The sequence below is a fragment of the Echinops telfairi genome, unplaced genomic scaffold (genome assembly GCF_000313985.2).
Source record: "Echinops telfairi isolate 266 unplaced genomic scaffold, ASM31398v2 ScPeMD7_6273;HRSCAF=7185, whole genome shotgun sequence".
In the NCBI taxonomy this organism is placed as follows: domain Eukaryota; kingdom Metazoa; phylum Chordata; class Mammalia; order Afrosoricida; family Tenrecidae; genus Echinops; species Echinops telfairi.
The window spans coordinates 5,102,479-5,123,365 of record NW_022110173.1 but is presented as its reverse complement, the minus strand read 5'-3'; the positions used below and the strand labels follow the sequence as shown (position 1 = coordinate 5,123,365).

Here is a 20,887-nt window from a genome sequence, read left to right as displayed (position 1 = left end):
ACAGACTGGGAAAAGATATTTAGTAATGACATCATGGACAAAGGACCAATTACTAAAATCTAGAGTCTTTTACAAGCCTACAAGAAAGAAATGAATAACCTTCTGAGAAGGTGGGGAAAGCACCTGAGCGGATGATCCACAAAGGGTGACTCCCAAATGGCTAATCAATACCAGAGGAAATGCTCCCAGTCCCTAGCCATCCTGGAAATTAAAGTCAAACCTAATATGATCGACAACCTAATGGCCATAACAATAGCCCAATTTTTAAAAAGGAAGAGAATAAACAAGAACAACAAATGTTGGAGAGGGTGTGGTGAGACTTGTAGTGTCCACCACTGCTGGTGGACTTGTAAATATGTACAGCCACCATGGAAGGAAATATGGCGATACCTAAAATAGATGGCAATTGAAATACCATATGATCCAGCAATACCATTACTGGGCATCGACCCAAAAGAAATAAGAAAGAAACCATGAGTAGACGTTTGCTCCCCCATGTTTATTGCAGCACAGTTCACAATAGCAAAAAAGCTGGAAACAGCCTAAATTCCCATCAGTAAAAGAGTGGATAAAAAAGCGCTGGAATATACACACAATGGAATACTATGAATCCCTAAAAACAGCGATGAAAACGTGAAACACCTCAAGACGTGAGGGAGCTGGATGACATTATGCTGAGTGAAGTGAGTTGAACAAGAAAGGACAAATACTGTATGAGTCTACTGCGGGAGGAATAAACAACAGAACAGGCACAAGCTCAGGCTTGTAGGGCATTCAGTCTTCTGGCTGAGGGGCCAGACATCCTGGTGAAGAGCCTGACTGCTGCCAACGAACCATACACCATCCGCTCTAGGTAAGTATTGTGTAGGTCATTGGCTGGAGGGCGCCTCAAGTTAGCTGGGATCAAAAGATGTGTGTGGGAGGGGGGTGCTGTCTGCTGAGTGGCTGCCATGTGGATCTGTGGTGAGGTCCCCCAGAAAGGGAGGTGGCCCTGTCAGAGGGATGAGTCTTACTGGTGGGAGGGGCAGCACAGGAGAAGAGTGTGGTCACACTTGGGGGACTATAGGTGCATGTCTGTTGGGGGGAGGAGAGGAAGAACCGATGTCCAGGTGAGGGAAGAGTTACTGAGGATGCTTTGAGGGTCTCTAGGTGGGGAGTGTCTGGTGGCGTGCATTGGGTTGGCAACATTGAACTAGGGCATCTGGGAATATCCCAGGGACACAAGCTGGGTGTCATGGAACACCCTGACACTGAATCCGGGATCTTTGGGGTGCAGTGCATGCTTCAGAGGCTTCACTGTGAAGTACCGCCCCACTGGGTGAGCTGGACTCTCCCTCAGACACATTTGTAACCTGAGGAGTTAAGTCAGAAAATGTATGGGGTTGAGGAAGCAGATGACAGCTGTACCAAGAGTGGTGTCCTGCTAGTTGGAGGACTAACAAGGTCTTGGCACATCAGCACCCTACATGCTATATTAACACGTGTTATTCCACAAACATTCTGTTTGTGCTTGTTTATATTAGGGTGTATCTCAGAGGTGCCATGCCAGTGGGAGTCACCTTCTTGAAGTTGTGCTATTGGTTTTCATTCATGAAACCCAGGTTTGATGAATGAGGTAGTTAGTTTATTGTGCCAACCTGGCCAATAAACACAGGTGGGGTTAATTGAAAGGCAGAGGGATAAATGGCTCGGTAAGCCTCACCTTTCGAGTTCTCGGGTCTCTTGCTTTCTGATGGTCAGACCAGGGTGAAGCTTCCTTGGCCAGTTCCCTGCTTCAGCTGGCAAGGCTCACTTCCTGCAAGACATCCCTGAGGAGAAGCCACAAGGACCTGCCCCGATGCAGCCCTGGGTGCTGGAGCAGCCGTGTGGAGACCCCTGCCAGCGTTGAGATGCTTACATGTTCACTGACTCAGCTTTCCTCCTGCAGTTGGCATCAACTGGCGTCTGTTTTTTGAGATGGAGGAGGACTGGTGTCAGATATGGGTTAATGGGTTGATGTTGGACTTGTGGGCTTGGGCAGCACTGGGTTGGGATGTTTTCTTGATGCATACTTAACCTTTATATAAAACTCTCTCTTATACATGAGTTTCTGTGGATTTGTTTCTCTAATGTACCCAGACTAGCACAATGAGCCTATAGGGGCAGCAAATACAACAAGGGTTGGAGTGGGGGTTACAGGGGAGGTGGGTATAAAAGGTCCATAATGTCAAGGAGTCCAAAAAGGAAAATTATTATGTTTGGAGACTGATTTTGTAAGCAGTCATACAATTCTTTCTGATGTTATTGAACTAAGGAATGATATGACAAATGTATGAACTCCCAAGTAATAACAAATTAACAGAAAAATCATAGATCTAGAAATGGGTTTTAGGCTCACACTAAATCCTAGCTCCAACTTAAGAACAAATAGTTCTTACATCATGACCCTGCTCCATACTCGCCCTCAGGAAGGGAACACAGAAGATAAGAGTGCTTTAGCAAAGTGTGGCCAAGAATTTAGATGGTGCCAGCTATCAGATAAAATAGTGCCTGAAACCTTAAATGCTTGTGTCCAAACAAGCAGCCATCTAAATGAGTTGTCAACTAAGTCCACATGGAAGAAGCATACCATCGTCAGTCACTGAAGGATTGGAATCCCTATAATCTGAAGTCAAAGGAGGCATCAGTATCAGAGCCTAACTGTGAGAATCTGGTGTGCAGAAGGCGATGGGTGACAGTGGGACCCAAGATACCTTTGTGGGAACTACATAGGAAATAAGCCACTGGAGAACTCCCCCTATCTAAAATTGAGGGGTGGGAGGAAAGTGGTCACTAAACAGGGTTTGGAAGAGATGAGTATAGGAAATTAAAGATAGAAATCTTCCTTGAACAGTTAAAACTTTGTCAGTAGACCCCACCCCACACCCCACACCTCTACGGCCCCCAATGATACAGGCTGGTCCAGATCTGGTTTCTAAAATCTTCTGTATTTTTGGTTTGTATTGTTTTGTTTGGGTTTTGTATGGTCATACTGGGGTATATCTCAGAGGTGTTATGTCACTGGAGGGCACCCTCTTGAAGTTGTGTTATATGTTTTTCCATTTTTCGGTACATGAAACCCAGGATTGATGAACCTATAGGGACAGCAAGTAGAATAGGGGGTTCTAGTGGGGCAGGAGGTGGGGTTACAGTGCTGGTTGGGGGACCATGTCAAGGAATTCATGTAGAAAAAGAATGTTTGGAAATTGATTGTGGTAGCAATTGTACAATTTTGCTTGATGTGATTGAGCTATGGAATACTATATGTATTAAATCCCCAATGTAAGATCGAGCCCCACATTCAGATGGGTTCTAAGGGGCTGTTGTGTACTTGAGAGGTCAATAAAAGAGACCTGGGAGAATATATCAACACCTGTGCTCAACATCTCCAACAATGAGAATAGGAGCAGCAAAATGAGCCAGGAGTCACCAGAAAAAATAGCAAAGATTTTTAGAAAAATAAATAAAGCAGAAGGGAGGAAAATACTATGCTCAACAAAGCTAGAAGTTATTGGGGGTTTTTATTTGCTTCTTTTCTTTTAAGAATTACTAAAATCAACAAACCACTAGAAAGTCTAGCCATGAAAAAGAAGAAAGAGATGCATATAAATAAGAAATGAAAGGGGGAGCAGTGAGGATAAGTGTGGGGGTGGGTGGGGGGACATTAAGGGGCAACCGATCACAATGACCGACATATGGCCACCCCCTCCCATGGGGACAGACAGCAGAAAAGTGAATAAAAGTAGACAGCGGTTGGTGCAAGACATGAAAAATCAAAATAATAGTTTATAAATTATCAAGGGGACGTAGGGTGGGGTGATGAGGAGCCGATGCCAGGGGCTCAAGTAGAAAGAAAATATTTTGAAATGGATGATGACAATGTATATACAGACAATGGATATATGTATGGATCGTGATAAGAGCTGTAAGAGGCCCCAATAAAATTTTTAAAATAAATAAATGAACTAAATATCATGAAGATCCATACACAAACAAATTTGGAAATCTAAAAGAAATGGATAAATTTCTAGATCTGCATTATCACCTAAACTAACATGGTGTGAAGTAGAAAATTTGAATAAGTTCAAATATGGATACAAAAATTCTCAACAAAATTCATTAGAATCCAGAAACATATCCCTCCCCAAAATACATCTTAACAAAATAGGATTCGTATCAAATATGCAAGTATGGTTCAATATTAGAAAAACAATTAGAAAAACACCACCTAAATAAAACAAAAGATCATGTGGTTCTCTGCATGATCAAATGGAAAGCGCATTTGTCCAAATGAGATATATATTCCTGAGAAAATTGGGTCCAACAATTTAAAGATGGAAGAAAATCCCTCAAAGTAATTAATTATATCTATACAAAAACCAACAGCCAACATAACTCCGTACAGAGAGAAACTGCAAGCATTCTCTTTGTGAACAGGTATCAAGCAAGGAGAACAGTTTGTCACTTAGCCACACCTGAACTTGATAGTAGCCTTGAGTATTTCCAAAACCTGTTTAAAAACACCCAGAATTTAAGAGAATCCTGATTTGTGCAACTTTTATCACCCAAACTGGAAAATTCTCAAGAAAATACTGTAGAGGGATAATTTACATGCATTGCTAACACAAGATATGAAGAAATGGTTTATGCTGGTGAAGGTCAATGCTTGTGGCACCAACTACCTCTCAATACGTAAGTTCTTGAACACTCTGGTTTTTCCTTAGGTGCCTAAGAGAAAAGCTGAAGAGGCAACCAAAATAGGTATTGACGTTGGGTTTCGTCATATTGATTCAGCTTATGCGTACAACTGTGAAGAGGAAGTCGGACGAGCCATACGGAGCAAGATTGCTGATGGCACTGTAAAGAGAGAAGACATATTCTACACGTCCAAGGTACTGCGTGTGTGATTTGTATATGTGTGTATATTTAGGAAGTGATGGTGTATGGTAATTAGTTATACAACTCTTAGAGTGATTTGATGAACTATGTTTATTTGTCTGACTTATATTCACACATATTTTTATATTAAAATTAAAATCAAAAGAGGAGGCAGGAGACTTTCAACTGTTCCTCTGCACAAATTTTGTCACTTGAAAATATTGTATTTTCTGAGCCTCAGCTAAAGCAATATCACTCTGCAGGGATGCTAAAATCATACAGCTCTATGGCCAGATTATATTTAACACTATGGCATGGTAAAATTTCTTAAGGTTCAGAATCTCAAGTCTCATTTTGTCAAGGTAGAGAACAACAAAATAGATGTATTTGAATATTATACAAAATACAGTTAAAGTTCTTAACTTGTGCCCAGCACATGTAACATATTCAAAACATTATTTCCTTCAGTTATCTACATGAAAAGGATACTAATTCTTCATAGGATTTTAGACAATGTTTGTGACGTTACCTTTTATAGTCTAATAAATCTCATTCATATGATGGGCATAATTTTTACTTGATAGCAATTTTTATCTCTTGAGAAATGTCCTTCTATTGTTCACAAATGTAATAATAATACATTCAAGCTAGCAATAGCACTTTATAAGTACATCAGATAAAAGGAAAATGCAAGAAGAAAGGGAGTTTTTACCACCGTGGTCATCTAATGTTCAGCTAGTAGAAAAATATAAATATTGGAAAAAACAAGCTGATAGCTTTTCAAGAGCTAAGAAAAAATGGATGAAGTTCATCTCAGTGCCCATGACCTGTAATGGGATTCTCCCAGCAGTTATATTTCAGTGTTCAACTGCTGTCTTCAGTACCTGGAAGTAGACCCATACCACTCATTTATTTTTATTCTGTCTGTTGTAGTTATAGTGATCATTTCAAAACGAAGCCCACATATTTTAAGTATCTCAGTAAAGGACTAAGATTCTGAATAAGGCATAAAAATGAGTTCTATTCCTACTGATTACATTCCAGGTTTATACTCATTCTGTCCTCATTAATGACCCAACTTTACCTTCGTACTAACAATGATGGTAAACTAAGTTCACCTTTGAATTTGCTGAATCAGTCACAATCCCTATGTCTGTTCATTAAATTGCCTAAATGTGAATCAAACACAACTTTCATTTTTAATTTTTGCAGCTTTGGGTTACTTTCCTTAGACCAGAGTTGGCTCAGTCAGCCTTGGAAATTTCACTGAAAAAACTGCAGCTGGACTATGTTGATCTCTACCTCATTCATTACCCAACAGCTCTGAAGGTCAGCAGTTTTCACAATTAAACCTAGTTCACTTTTACTGTCAGTATGAACATCATCTTGCATGACTGGTTTAAGTTTTGTTGACAGAACACATGGCCTATTTTTCTGGGGCAGATTCCAAAATAATAACTAGTGATTCGAGATTGATCTTGTTTGGTTCCAGTCCCTAGTATTGGACTATCCTGTGTTTAGAGGGATAATGAACTCTGATTTTGCAGTTATATATCAGTCTGCATTTACTTCGCAATCCGTTATAGCTAGAAATTAACAGTATGTGACTTATTGTCTTCCCAGTGAAAAAAAAGCATTTGACAACAACAACAAAAATTAAAGCAAGAGATAGTGGACAGATAAACGTTAACATAACCAAAATATGAGTCCCAATTTATATTGAGGAAAGTGACAATTATTCAAATGTATACTGCTGTCTTCAGTATATGGAAGTAGACCCATACCACTCATTTATTTTTATTCTGTTATAGGATAGAGTTATAGGAAACCTGGTTATTAAATATATATTCCTTACAACTTGATACAGAAAACACTTTGCAAGTACAAGCGTCTGGAGGTTGGCTCCACCTTCCTTAGGGATGAAGGTGTAGTGTCCTAGCCCTAGCTGCTCCTGACAGCATGGCTCACTGTGGAGACAGTAGTATTATAGTGCCATCGCTCTAATGACTGCTTCTATTCCAGCCTGGGGAGGAGATGATACCAGAAGATGAGCATGGAAAAGTCATATTTGACACAGTGGATTTCTGTGCCACATGGGAGGTGAGTGCTTAGACAGTAAAGATGAAGCAGCCAGTAGAGAGGGAACCTAATTCACATCTTTCATCTGTGAGAAAGTCAATAGATAGCCCTTGACTTCACATTTATCATCTTTAAAATCCAAACAATCTCAGCACCTTCAGTCAATTCTGACTCATAGCAACCCTATTGCACAAAGTAAACCTGTCCTTGTGGTTCTCCAAAGCTTTAAATCTTTTTTTAATCATTTTATTGGGGGCTCATACAGCTCTTATCACAATCCATACATCCATCCATTGTGTCAAAGCACATTTGTATATCTGTTGCCATCATCATTTTCAAAACATTTTCTTTCTACTTGAGCCTTGGTATGACCTGCTGACCTTGTGGTTGGCAACCCAACAGAAAACACACTATGCCACTAGGGATCCTATCCTTAAACCAAGAACTGTAAAACTAATCTCTTGGAGCTCTATAATTCTACTTATTCTTTAAGTGGCATTTGTATGGTAACACAGAATGTGATCACACTCCTCAAAAGAAGTTAGCACAATCTCAAGGTTATTGACAGTGTAAGCCAGTAAAGGGACTCTTCAAATTGTGAGCTGATGACATTTTGCACATGGTCTTGAAGGCTACGGGATATTGGATGGCACATTTAGTTAAACTGATACAATCACTTTTAGTTAGCACGTACTCTCAAGACTAGTGATCACATGGCTCGTGCCAGATTTCAGAAACAATAGAGATATTTGGAACATCAAATACAATACTAACTCTAGCCTAAGCTGCCCCTGGAATTGACAGAAAAGTATTGTGCAACTTTAAAGGACTTTTTCACAGTTTTGGAGCCCTGAAATAAAATTTGCTGAAAATGCTTTTGTTTAGTAACTATCATATCTGGGATGTCTATTACCATAAACTAGGTAGCTAAATCATCTGTGAAACACAATTGCACTAGTAAATGAAACCAAGGAGAATATGGCATTTTAGTTCAGTGACTACCATGACCTTTCTCTTCCTCTAGTGCCCTTTGCTCTGTGTCTGGGAAATAAATCTCTTCATTTGTAATAGCAGAAATGAGAGAGATTCCCCCCTTAGGCTTCCTCATTGCTCTGGCTACCAGCCAGATCTATAATTCGGTATGCTATATAATGTGTACTATGTGTTGACCATTTCACCACCTGCTGCTTTCTGGAGTCCAGCTGAAGACATTCTTACAGCATTGCTATATTCTATGAACATTATATGTAGGAGCCCTGGTGGCAGTTCGAAACCACCAACTCTCCGAGGGAGAAAGACTGTTTTCTACTCTCATTGAACAAAATCAAAACAAGCCCAAGAGACCCAAATATGACCTTGAGTGCATCCCGCCTGAATTTCAAACACATCTCAAAAACAAATTAGACCCATTGAACACTAATGACAAAAGACCTGATGAGCTGTGGGAGGACATAAAGGCCATCACTCATGAAGAAAGCAAAAGGTATTTAAAAAAACAGGAAAGTAAGAAAATGTCAGTGGGTATCAGAAGGGACTCTGAAATTTGCTTTTAGACTCTGTAGAATAGTAAATGCAAATGGAAGAAAGGAGGAAGTGAAAGAGCTGAACAAAAATTTGAAAGGGCAACTCAAGCAGACAAAGTCAAATATTATAATGAAATGTGCAGTGACCTAGAAGTAGAAAAACAAAAAAAGGAAGAACATGCTTGGCATCTCTGAAACTGAAAGAACTCAAGAAAAAATTCAAGGCTCTTGTTGCAATCTTGAAAGGTTCTATGGGCAAAATGTTGAATGATGCAAGAAGCACCAAAAGAAGATGGAAAGAATATAGAGTCACTGTACCAAAAAGAACTGGTCTACATTCCACCATTTCAGAAGGTAGCATATGAGCAAGAACCAATGGTGCTGAAGGAAGAAGTTCAAGCAACACTAAAAGCATTAGCCAAAAACGAGGCTCCTACTGGAAGCATTCACTTGTCAATGGCAGGAAATTTGGAAGAGAGTCACTTAGCCAACTAACAGGAAGAAATCCATATTTGTACCCATTCCAAAGAAAGGTGACACAACAGAATGCTCATATAACAGAACCATATCATTGATATCACAGGCAAGTAAATTTGCTGAAGACAATCCAACAACAGTTGGAGCAGTACATTGGCCGGGAGCTGCCAGAGGTCCCAGCTGGATTCAGAAGAGGACAGAACAAAGGATATCATTGCTGGTGTCAGATTTATCTTAACTTGAAGCAGAGAATAACAGAAAGATGTTCACTTGAGTTTTATTGACAATGTCAAGGCATTGGACTGTGAGGATCATAAAAGAAAAATGATGGATAACCTTGAAGAGAATGGCAATTCCAGAACAGTTCACTGTGCTAATGCAGAATTTGTACATGGATCAAGAGGCAGAGATGCGAACGGAACAAGGGACTATTACATGGCTTATAATCAGGAAAGCTTTTCCTCTGGGTTGCATCCTCTCACTATACTTCTTCAATCTGTATGCTGAGCAAATATTCAGAGAAGTTGGATGATATGAAGAAGAATGTGTCATCAGGATTAGAGGAAGGCTTATTAACAGCCTGTGATATGTAGATGACACGTTTACTAATGAAGATCAAAGAACGCAACCTTCAGCATAGATTACAACTCAAAGTAAAGAGGATCAAAATCTTCACAACTGGACCAATAGGTAACATTATGATAAGTGGAGAAAAGATTGAAGTTGTCAAGGATTTCCTCTTGCTTGGATCCACAATCTATGCTCTTGGAAGCAGCAATCTAGAGATCAAAGATGTGTTGCATCAGGTAAAGCTTCCGCACAATACTTCTTTAGAATCTTGAAAAACAAGGATGCTACTTTGAGGACTAAGCTCTGCCTGACCTGTGCTATGGTATTCTCCATTGCCCCACATACATGTGAAAGTTGGACATTGAATAAAGAAGACCCATAAAAAATTGATATATTTGAATTGTGGTGCTGGAGAAGAATATTGAAAGTATTATACTTTGTACTTTAGCAAACAAAATACTTTGTTTGCTGAAAGGACAAACAAATCTGTCTTGGAAGAAGGATGACCAGGGTGATCTTTAGAGGCAAGGATGACAAGATTTTGTCTTACATAGCCTGGACATGTTGTCAGGAGAGACCAGTCCCTGAAGGAGAACATCAAGTTTGGCAAAGAAGAGAGGCAATGAAAAACAAGAAGCCCTCAAGGAGCTGGACTGACACCATGACTGCAACAATGGGCTCAGCATAGGAATAAGTGTGAGGGCGGAGCGGGACCCGGCAGTGTTACCTTCTGTTGTGCATAAGGTTGCTCTGGGTCAAGACTGACTGGTGGCACCTTGCAACAACAAATGGCAAAGGGGATAGGAAATGCTGTGGTGGAAGTGAGTGAGTGAGGCTATTTATGTAATACCAATTTCTGAGGAAAGACTTTACTGATATCTAACTCTTTGAGTCGAATCTGTAAAGAAGAGTTTCTAATGGAAACGTATCTGGGCAGAGAGGTGACAGGCAAATTGTGCATTTCTGTGATGCTAGTGCATATCCACATTGTCCAATAGGTAATCACTAGCCACAATTAAGTATTTAACAATTAAAATATGGTTCAAATGCTATGTGGATAACTGACTGGGAAGCCTAAGAGTAAAACCAGAGGGATCAGATAGAGTTTCATGACACTACCAAGTTTAGAGGTGATGGTATTGTGGGATAGAAGATGTGAAGGTGATAAGTAGTTAATTCTAGAGTAGTTGTCAAATTAAGGATGACAATATTTTCATGTATTCGGATGTAGGATATAAAACAAATAGAAACACCAACTTGCCCAGAGGTCCTTCGTTTGAACAAAGCACTGTGGTTGGTGATGCTCACCAAGACAAAGATTGCAGGACGAACAGGTGGTGAGGGAGACCAGGAGCTAAACTGTGAACATGTCGTTTGAGATGCTTAATCTTAGATCTAAATAAGATGATGAGAAGTTCTTGTATGTGGGAGTCTGAATATTTAGGTGTAAGGGTAAGTGTAAGGAGTCCTAGTGACATAAGTTATGCCTTTGTCTGCTAACCTCAAGTTCAGCAGTTCAAAACCACCAGCCACTCCTCAAGAGGAAGATAAAGCTTTCTGCTCCCATAAAAATTTATGCCGGACGGTGGAGGGAAGGTAGGGTAGAAAGGGGGAGCTGATTATAAGAATCTACAAATAACCTCCTCCCTGGGGGATGACAACAGAAAAGTGGGTGAAGGGAGACATCAGACAGTGTAAGATATGACAAAACAATTTATAAATTATCAAGGGTACATGAGGGAGAGGGGAGCTGGAAGGGAGGGGAAAAAATGAGGACCCGATACCAAGGGCTCAACTAGAAAGCAAATGTTTTAAGAATGATGAGGGTAACAAATGTACAAATGTGCTTGACATACAATGGATGGATGGATGGATTGTGATAAGAGTTGTATGAGCCCCCAATAAAATGATTTAAAAAAAGAAACCTAAAAAAATTTTACAGCCTCAGAAACCCACCAGGACACTTCTACCCTGTCTTCTATAAATTGAAATTAACTTCATGGCAGTGAAATTGGGTAGACCTAGAAGATATATATCACTGGGAGATTTAGGGATATAGCTGATATTTAAAATCATGCATATTAATAGATCACTGCAGAGTGAGATAGATAGAAAAGTGAAGCGGTCTAAGGACTGACTCATGGAGCCTTTCGATATTAAGAGGTCAAGGAGAGGATGAAGCTCCCATAAGGGAAGCAGATTGGAAAGTAAAAGGAGACTCTGGAGAAATGTCACAGGCAAAAGTAATCAACTATGGCCTAGCCCGCTAACAGGTCAAAGAAATATGCACCTTCAGAGTTAGCAACTCAGGATGTTGACCTTGGGTGTTTTGTGGCCTTGACAGGGGGAGGAGCTTTGGGACAATTGAGGGCTGTGAGTACAGGTCACTCTTTCCCTCAATGGCCAAACTGTCTCTTATTTTCTTAAACATGAAATACTAAATCTATTCTTGTCACTCTCTTTCTTTTCTTTTTTTTCTACATTACTTTTGCTCTTCATGACAATCAACATCAATCTGTTTCATAGTCATTTCTTGGCAGTTCTCTCATTGATTCTTATTCAAGGAGCAAATCAGACAGATTATTTCTCATAATCCCTTCCTCCTCAGGTCCTGGAAAAGTGTAAGGATGACGGACTGGCCAAGTCCATTGGTGTATCCAACTTTAACCACAAGCAGCTGGAGATGATCCTGAACAAACCAGGGCTCAAGTACAAACCTGTTTGCAATCAGGTGAGCCTGTCCGCCCAGCAGGGCTCCTGCTTTCTGCTTTTCACTCTCTTTTCTTCTCTCCTTATGCCAGCCATCCGCCCTTCCTACTCACCTTACCTCTGTGAACCAGAGGGTTCTAGAAAGCCAGACCTCTGTCTACAGGGCACTGGTAGAACCAGACACGTGTTAAGCGTTTGTGTGGTTTGGGGATGCTTGAGCTCTTCATCTGGTTATGTCGACTTCCAGAGGTACGTGACCAAGCAGTGGGTTAGCTTTGGGCTGCTAATCGCAAGTCAGTGGTTGAAACCCACTCGCTGTCCCACAGCAGAAAGAGGAGTCGGCCTGCACCTGGAACACAGACAGCCTTGGAGACCCTCAGGAGTACTTCTGCTCTGTCCCAGAGAGTCACCATGAGTCGCAGAGGACTCGTGGCGGTGGGTTTTGCAATTGGTTTTGATCCAGGGAGCACACCCATGGGAACAATTGTGGTTCACAGTAACCACAAATTATTAAAGCTCTCCAAGATGAAGTTACAGTTAATTGTGATAAAAGAGAAGAAAATCAACTCTACAGAACATTTAGCATTAAAAGGGGCAGATCTAACAAGTGACTAAATCTTAGTCTGTTCTCCTGGATTTCAACTATTAAATTAGTTGCTTAAACATATCTGTTTTGCTGAACACTTTCAAAGTTGTGTTATACACATGACACTCACAAATCCATTTCATGCTGTCTACATGCCCATCTTGGTTACCTAGTGTTGCTAAGATACAATATCACAAGTAAGTGTCTTTAAATAACAGAAATTTATTTTCTCTTAGTTCAGAAGGCTGGACATTCATATTCAGATTTTAGGGCAAGGTCTTTCCTTGTCTATTCCCATTTCTGGTAGCTACTAGAATCCTTGGTATTCCTCGTCTTATAAACCTATCTATCTCTCTTATCGGTCTTCGTCTGTCTTTGTGTACAGTGAACCCTCGCCACTTCGCGCTTCGACTTCCGCGGCTTCACTCTATCGCGGTTTTTGCGTAACAGCGCATGCTCTGTCATTACTGCCACTGATTGGCTCATACTGTACACGCTTGATGCCATAAATAATATAATAAATAATAAATGATAATTGTAACGTCCAAAATGTTTTACTGTATTTTCCCTTTTTCGTTTAATAAATTGGGTAATACCAGTGTAATGGTGACTAAAGGGTGTTTTTTCATGTCCTCTATGCTCTAACTACGAAAATATTTGATTTACAAATAAGGAATCCTACTTCGCGGAATTTCATTTATCACGGTAGGGTCTAGAACCGATTAACAGCGATAAACGAGGGTTCACTGTATCTGTATTTATTCTGCTCCTTTTATATTTCAAAAGACTAGGCTTAGGATCTACCCTACACAGAGACAGCCTCATTAGCAAAACAAAAGGAAATAATCCTATTTCAAAATAGGATTAGAAGTACAGGTTTTACAATTTCAGCATATGTGTTGGGGAGAAACAATTCAATCCATAACAAACATCAGCAATCATCTCATAAGAATGAAGATATTCTGTTATGTACATTATTGTATCAAAGAAAACATGATATTTTGATATTATCTAATATCTAGTCCATATTCAAATTTCCCAATTTTCCCCCCTCCCCCCCAAATCTTTTCTACTTCTTTTGTTTTAACCAGGATCCCTTTGTGGCTCACATATTACTTTCTGGTTTTTTCTCAAGCTCTAAATCTTCAACAATAATTCAGCTCTCTTGTAGTCTGCAATAGCCAAATAGGTTATTATAAAATATTCTGGATTTATCAGGTTATTGCCTTATGATATGTCAACATGTTCGTTTTGCCTCAGCATCTATAAACTAAAAGTTAGAGTTGAAGACACTCTTAGATCCAGGTTAAATATTTGGGGCAAGAAAATTTCAAAAGATTGCTGTGTCCTGCAAATTGCACCCCAGGAAGATGCATATATTGACAGATTGTTCCACTGAGCATGATAAGAAATTTCAACCCTTGGATAGCTACATCTTCTCTTTGTAATCATATGTTTTTCTTTAATTAGCAAATTATATGCTGGTTGATCCTTTGCGTCAAAGAAAATCATGTTCCCCAACAAATTTACACCTAATGGTTTACTGATTATTTTTACCAAAATCACTTATTTTTATGGGCTTCATAAATAATTATTTGTCTCATTTTTTACCTCATTCTTTATATTGTCCTTACCTGACTTTTTGTACAATGAAAATAATCACTATTAACTCAGGATAAAATACAAGTATTTCTTATCACAGGTTAAATATTTGACTCTTCCCCTTCAAGCATTAATATTGAGGAAAAGCAGTTGCTACAATAATTACCTTCAATGGGTAATTATTTCCCTTTCTCTGTCTCTCATCCATATTGATTCAGTCACTTTTATTTATTCAAAATGTTAGAAATTATTTGTAATTATTCTTTTTTAAATAGTTGTATTGGTATATAATTCTCATATCATACAACTTAATCATTAAATCACTAGTCATTATTCCTTTGATGGTCAAATCTACCCAAATCTACTCACCAACCTTATTCTTCATTCTTTGCATGTGCACCTGTATGTATATTCATGATTTGATGTACAGGATATAGAGTTTTATTCCTACCCCAGATCCAGAACTCCCTTTCTCTCCTTGTGACAGCTAATGGTATTTTGTAACCAAGAACTATTCAACAGACATATTTCTCCTCTAGAACATCTTTTTTTAAAACTTTTTCAGTGGACCAATAAAAAAAGTAAACGTTTTTCCAATCATTTGTTCAAGTTGGTGCTTTTTTTGGTCATTTTATTTATTTATCTAATTTATTGAATTGAGAGTTAGTACACATATCATTCCATAGTTCAATCACATCAAGCAGAATTGTACAATTTTTACCACAATCAGTTTCCAAACATTCCTTTTCTTCCTGGACTCCTTGACATTGTCTCTCTTTTACTCCACCACCACCACAGTACCCACCACCCCTGCCCCTGAAGCCCTTCTTGCACTTGCTTTCCCTATAGGTCATGTTGGTGTTTCTAATTCAACTTGAACACTTTGTTCCACTTCTGTGACTGTTATCCTTTCCCTGGCATTGTAAGACCACATTCTCATATAATCTGACATCTTTCTGCAGGTGGAATGTCACCCTTACCTCAACCAAAGCAAACTACTGGATTTCTGCAAGTCTAAGGATATTGTTCTGATTGCCTATGGTGCCCTAGGAACCCAGCGAGACAAACGGTGGTAAGGAGGATAACAGAATTTACCTAAAGTATCATTATTAAAGAAACATTTTACTTATACCATACCATAGTTCATGGCACAAACTCTCAAATGGAAGAATAAATGGGGGGAAACTACATAAATATTTCTGTATAATCTCATTATCTAACCCAATGCTTATAATCATAAGTCTGGTTAGAGATAGTCAATGATAAGTGGCTGCATTTAAATCTATACATTAAGTCAAATACTGAGGCAAAAGACATAAGCTCAAGTCATGGTTTTGACATTTATAAATAATTGGTACTCCTTAATAATAGAAATGGTAAGAGAAAAGGGAGCACTTTGGATAATTTTTATTTTAAAATCTCACTAACATTCTCCATGAGCTTCTATGTCTAAAATCAGGAGAGTAATAAGTTAACTCCCACATCTACAAGAAAAGGAAGAAATTACTGTTTTGTATACTTTTTGTAAACTTCTGTACAAATATTACACACAATAATTAAAAAGGAGAATGAATAATTCTCATTTATGGCCTATCCAAATTTCACCAATACCTTAGAAATTTTAAAATAAAAATTAACCCAGAATGCCCCTTTCTGTTCTCATTTCTATGTCACTTCCCTGGGGGCCGTGGCCACAGAAGAAAACCAGCCACTGGGAAGTCGAAGAAATCCAAGGGCCTAGAAGCACTGTTCTCAAACTTAGAGAGCATCAAGATCACCCATAGGGCTATTCAAAACACAGAATTCTGGACCTCGATCCTCTCTGATTCAATAATTTCATTGATAGCCTAGAATTTGCATTTCTAACATGCTCCCAGGTGATGAAGATGATCTTGGTCCAGGGATACAAATGGAAAACCACTGATATAGAAGGGACCACCTTAGTCTGTTGTAGATACCTCCTAGCAAATTGAAAACTCAGCTCGAGTATTAATTTCTTCATTTCCTTCTAGGGTGGACCAGAGCTCCCCTGTTCTCTTGAATGATCCAGTTCTTGGTGCCCTGGCAAAAAAATATAATCAAAGCCCAGCCCTGATTGCCCTTCGCTACCAGATCCAGCGTGGGGTTGTGGTGCTGGCCATGAGTTTCACTGAAAGGGAGATCAAAGAGAACATACAGGTAATGAGCAGGACTGTGGGCATCAGAGGGGCTAAGACATTACCTTCAGAAATGTTCTTCTTTGTAAGGCTCAGGACATCTGAGGGTCATGTGGATCTCCCTGACATTTCCCATGCACGTATGCCTTATGTGAATTCACTCGGGTTTTCTCCTTTTGCACTTCTACTTTGGGGAACAAAAAGAATTCTAAAGGGGAGTATCAGGGCTGTAAGGTGGGTGGAGTAAGGTTTCCCAATTAATGAGAGTTCCAGTCTCTTGATATAAAACACAAACAGGTAGCAAACAAACAAAAAGACCCAACAATAATGACAAAACTACACAGAGAAAATCTCAATGGAAAAGAAAGCAGAAAATATTAAAAACTGAAACTATCTTAAAATGGATCAAAAGGGAGATCAGATAATCTGGTGTTACATTTTAACCTAACTACATCTGCCATGGGAGAAAGATAGGGCTTTCTATACCCATAAACAGTTAGAGTCTCAGAAACTCACAAGGCAGTTCTACCCCATCCTATAGGGCCACTATGAGTTGGCATGAGTCAACATCGACTTGATGGCAGTCAGTTTGAGTAGAGTTGACATCTGACATAACTATACAGTGTCTTCTGTCTGATCTCAAGGCTATTCACATCACTGGCCTATGATCAGAGGAGACTCACCTGAGACTTAATCCATGCATGGACCCTGCAAATATATGTTGGGCTTCCACTGTCATTCATAGCCTTTGCAAATTGGGTGTTCAGAATTTAAGCTCTGACACCATTCCCTCCTTCTGGTTTAGATTTTATTATTTACAATCCTTGGATCATGCAGGCTGGTGTCCTTCTTCCATGTGGACTTAGCTGAAGCCTCCGTTACAAGGCTGCTTGTTTAAAGACAAGCATATAAGATCCTAAATGCTATTCTTTCTGATGGCCAGACATCATCTGGTTTCTTCACCAAACATTGCTATAGTATCCATATTTTCAGTGATCTCTTCATGATGGTACATATTGAGCAGGGTCATGTATAAGAACAAATCGTTCAGTTGTATGAGCCCCCAATAAAAGGATTTTTAAAAAACAACAACAAATTGTTCTTAGATTAGGGCTAGAATTCAGTATGAGCCAAAATCCCATATATATGTGTGTGTGTGTGTGTGTGTGTTTGGTTAACTTTAGGGATATCATTATCATTTTATGATAGAGAACATTAAAAATCATCCCCCTGAGGCATACGGTAATTATATTCGTAATATCATTAATTTATCTAATGATGTAGAATTTAAAACACTGTTGAGAAAAGGAAAAAAAAAATATATATATATATATACACACACACATACTTATTAGATCACAATATATGAGTTGTTTACTTGTCCAGAAATAAGCACTTAAGTGACTGGATATTATTAACACAAATAATGGGGATTTCTGATGGGCAAAACTTTCAAAAACACTCATTCACAAAGGCAGAACTGTGCCTACCAGACGAATACGTGTCACAAAAAAGCAAGGAGAACATCAAAATAGTACATAGGTGGTAGTCCTGGCCACTATTCAATGGCACCCTCAAAGCAAGAATCGGAACCAAAGTCCAATAACCACCGATTTCATAGCCTTAGGAGATCAGTCGTCTCCTTCTTCCCACACTAGGGCCTTTCAGCCGTAGTCCAAGGGAGTGTGCCATTCCTTAAGTCTGCTACCGGTGAGTCTGAGGAAAGTCCAGTTCACTTACTGGAGTTCCATCTACCTCAAATCTTTCTGATAAAGAGTGGAATCAGTTACTGCTTCCAAATTTCTTAGCATAGATAAATGAGTGCTTCCAATGTTTCATAAACTTGGTGAAACATTTCAATTGGCATTTCATTAATTCCTTAAACCTTGCCCTTCACTGTAGGTGCTCTGGCAGGGTAGTGGTTATGTTGGACTACTAACTGCAAGGTCAGTAGTTCGAAAGGGCTGAATCTAAAGTCCCAGTTGTCTAGAGCACATGGCTTGAGTCACAAAACTAGTCAAACGTGTCCGATTAGAAACACAGCATTCCTTTACCGATTTTAAAATTGGATTAGTTATCCTCTTGTTGCCAAGATGTTGAAGGTTTTTACCTATTGTAGAGATTAATCACTTGTCCAACAGGTCATTGCCAAATATTTTTGGTTTTCATTTTACTCTCTTGGAGAAGTCTTTTGATGTGCACATGTGTTTACTTTAAAAAGTTCCAGTTGTCGAGTTTGTCCTCTGTTGTTTATACATTTTCAGTTACATTTGATAGTTTATGCCATATATTAGGGCCCCTGAGTTTGTCCCCATGTTTTCTTTGATGATCTCCATAGTTTTCAGTTTTACATTTAGATCTTGGATATGTCATTGAGTTCCTGGCAGCTCTCAGTTGATATATTACTGCAACCATTGTTAATGGTCCTTAGAAAAATTTATTTGCATGTGAAATTAATTTTCTATAATTCCTGCATTGTTTTAGATCACTTTTCTTTGGAATGGGCACAAATATAGATGTCTTCCAGGCAACTGGTCAGTTTACTGCCTTCAAACTTCTTGGCATAGACAAATGAGTACTTCCAATGTTTCATAAACTTGGTAAAACATTTCAATTGGCATTTCATTAATTCCATAAACTTCTTTTTCACTGTAGGAGCTCTGGCAGTGTAGTGTTGGCTACTAAATGCGAGGCCAGCAGTTTGAAACCACCAGCTACTCTGAGGGAGAAAGTTAAGGCGTTCTACTCCGTTATAGAGTTACAGTCCCAGAAACCCACAGGAGCAGTTCTACTGTGGCCTACAGGGTAGCTATGAGTGGGAACTGGCTCCATAGCAGCGAGCTTGGTTTTTGTTTTCTGGAGTGTTTTTTTCAGTTGTTTGTTTTTGTTTCTGTTTTTCTACCACTAATGCCTTTAGTGCAGCATGAACAAAATCTCAACAGGAATTCAATAGACAGATTCAGAAGAGCATATGGAATAAGGGATATCATTGCTGATGTCAGATAGATCTTGGCCGAAAGCAGAGACTACCAGAAAAAAACTGCTTGTGCTGTATTTACAATGCAAAGGCATTTGGCTGTACAGATCACCTCAAACTATGGATAGCATTGAGAAGAATCGAAATTCCAGAACATTTCAATGTGTTCTTGTACATGAACCCAAAGCAAATTATTTGAACAAAACAAGGGTATAGTGTATGGTTTAAAATCAGCAAAGGTGCATCAGCGTTGTAACCTCTCACCATACTTATTCAATCTATACGCTGAGAAAATAATCAGAGAAGCTGAACTATATGAGGAAGGAAGTGGCATCAAGAATGTTGAAAGCCATAGTAACAACCTGTGATACACAGATGACACAACCGCCTTGCTGATGCAGATCAAGGACTACAGTCTTCAGTCGGGATTACAAATCAATATAGAGCAACACAAAAACCTCACAACTAGACCAATCGTGATAAATGGAGAAAAGACTGAAGTTATTCAGTACATTGTTATGTGGATCTTGCTTGGATCCACAATCTATGCTCATGGAAGCAGTACTCAAGAAACCAAGTGCCAAATTACATGGAGCAAATCTGCTGCAAAAGTATTGATGCCACTTTGAAGACGAAGGTGTGCCTGATCCAAGCCATGTATTCTCAATTGTCTAATATGCATAGGACAGTTGGACAACGAATAAGGAAGACCAAAGATAAAGCAATGCATTTGAATTACGGTGTTGCTGAGAAACATCGAAAGTACCCATGGACTGCCAGAAGAAGAAGCACATCTGTCCTGGAAGAAGTACAACCAGAATGCTCCTTAGAAGCCAGGATAGCAAAAGTTTGTCTTGCAAACTTTGGACATGTTATCAAGAAAGACCAAACCCTGGAAAATGACATGGGGTTTGATAAAGTAGAAGGTCGCGAAAAGAGGAAGACCCTTGCTGGGATGGATTGACACAGCAGGGACATAACAATAAGCTCCGAAAGGGGCACTGGGAAAGCATTCTTGTAAGGAGACTAGCAGTCAAGGGGCAAGAGATGCAAGAGTGTACTACTCAAATCCAGTACCTCAAGCACATTCAGCAGCTTAATATTGCCTAATTGAGATCAATCATGGTAGACCCCAAAATCAACTTGTTTTTCCTAAAGATAAAAGGTGAACTGGAACATCCTAAAGACAAACTGGAATATCAACCTGTGTGATCACAGGGTGTCGAACGGATCACTGAAGACAAATGGGTGCATAAGCAAATGTGGTGAAGAAAGCTGATGGTGCCCGGCTATCAAAAAGTATAGCGTCTGG

The 20,887-nt window shown here is 39.3% G+C and overlaps 1 protein-coding gene across 1 annotated transcript in view; it reads left to right on the top strand.

Moving 5' to 3' along the window:
* Nucleotides 1-20,887, top strand: part of LOC101653576 (prostaglandin-E(2) 9-reductase-like) — a 48,529-nt gene that overhangs the window by 16,754 nt on the left and 10,888 nt on the right. Inside the window, exons 2-7 of the mRNA XM_004710276.2 lie at nt 4,743-4,910; nt 6,109-6,225; nt 6,919-6,996; nt 12,154-12,276; nt 15,405-15,514; nt 16,455-16,620. Coding sequence (XP_004710333.1) covers nt 4,743-4,910; nt 6,109-6,225; nt 6,919-6,996; nt 12,154-12,276; nt 15,405-15,514; nt 16,455-16,620 — 762 coding nt within the window. The remainder of the gene's footprint in view (nt 1-4,742; nt 4,911-6,108; nt 6,226-6,918; nt 6,997-12,153; nt 12,277-15,404; nt 15,515-16,454; nt 16,621-20,887) is intronic.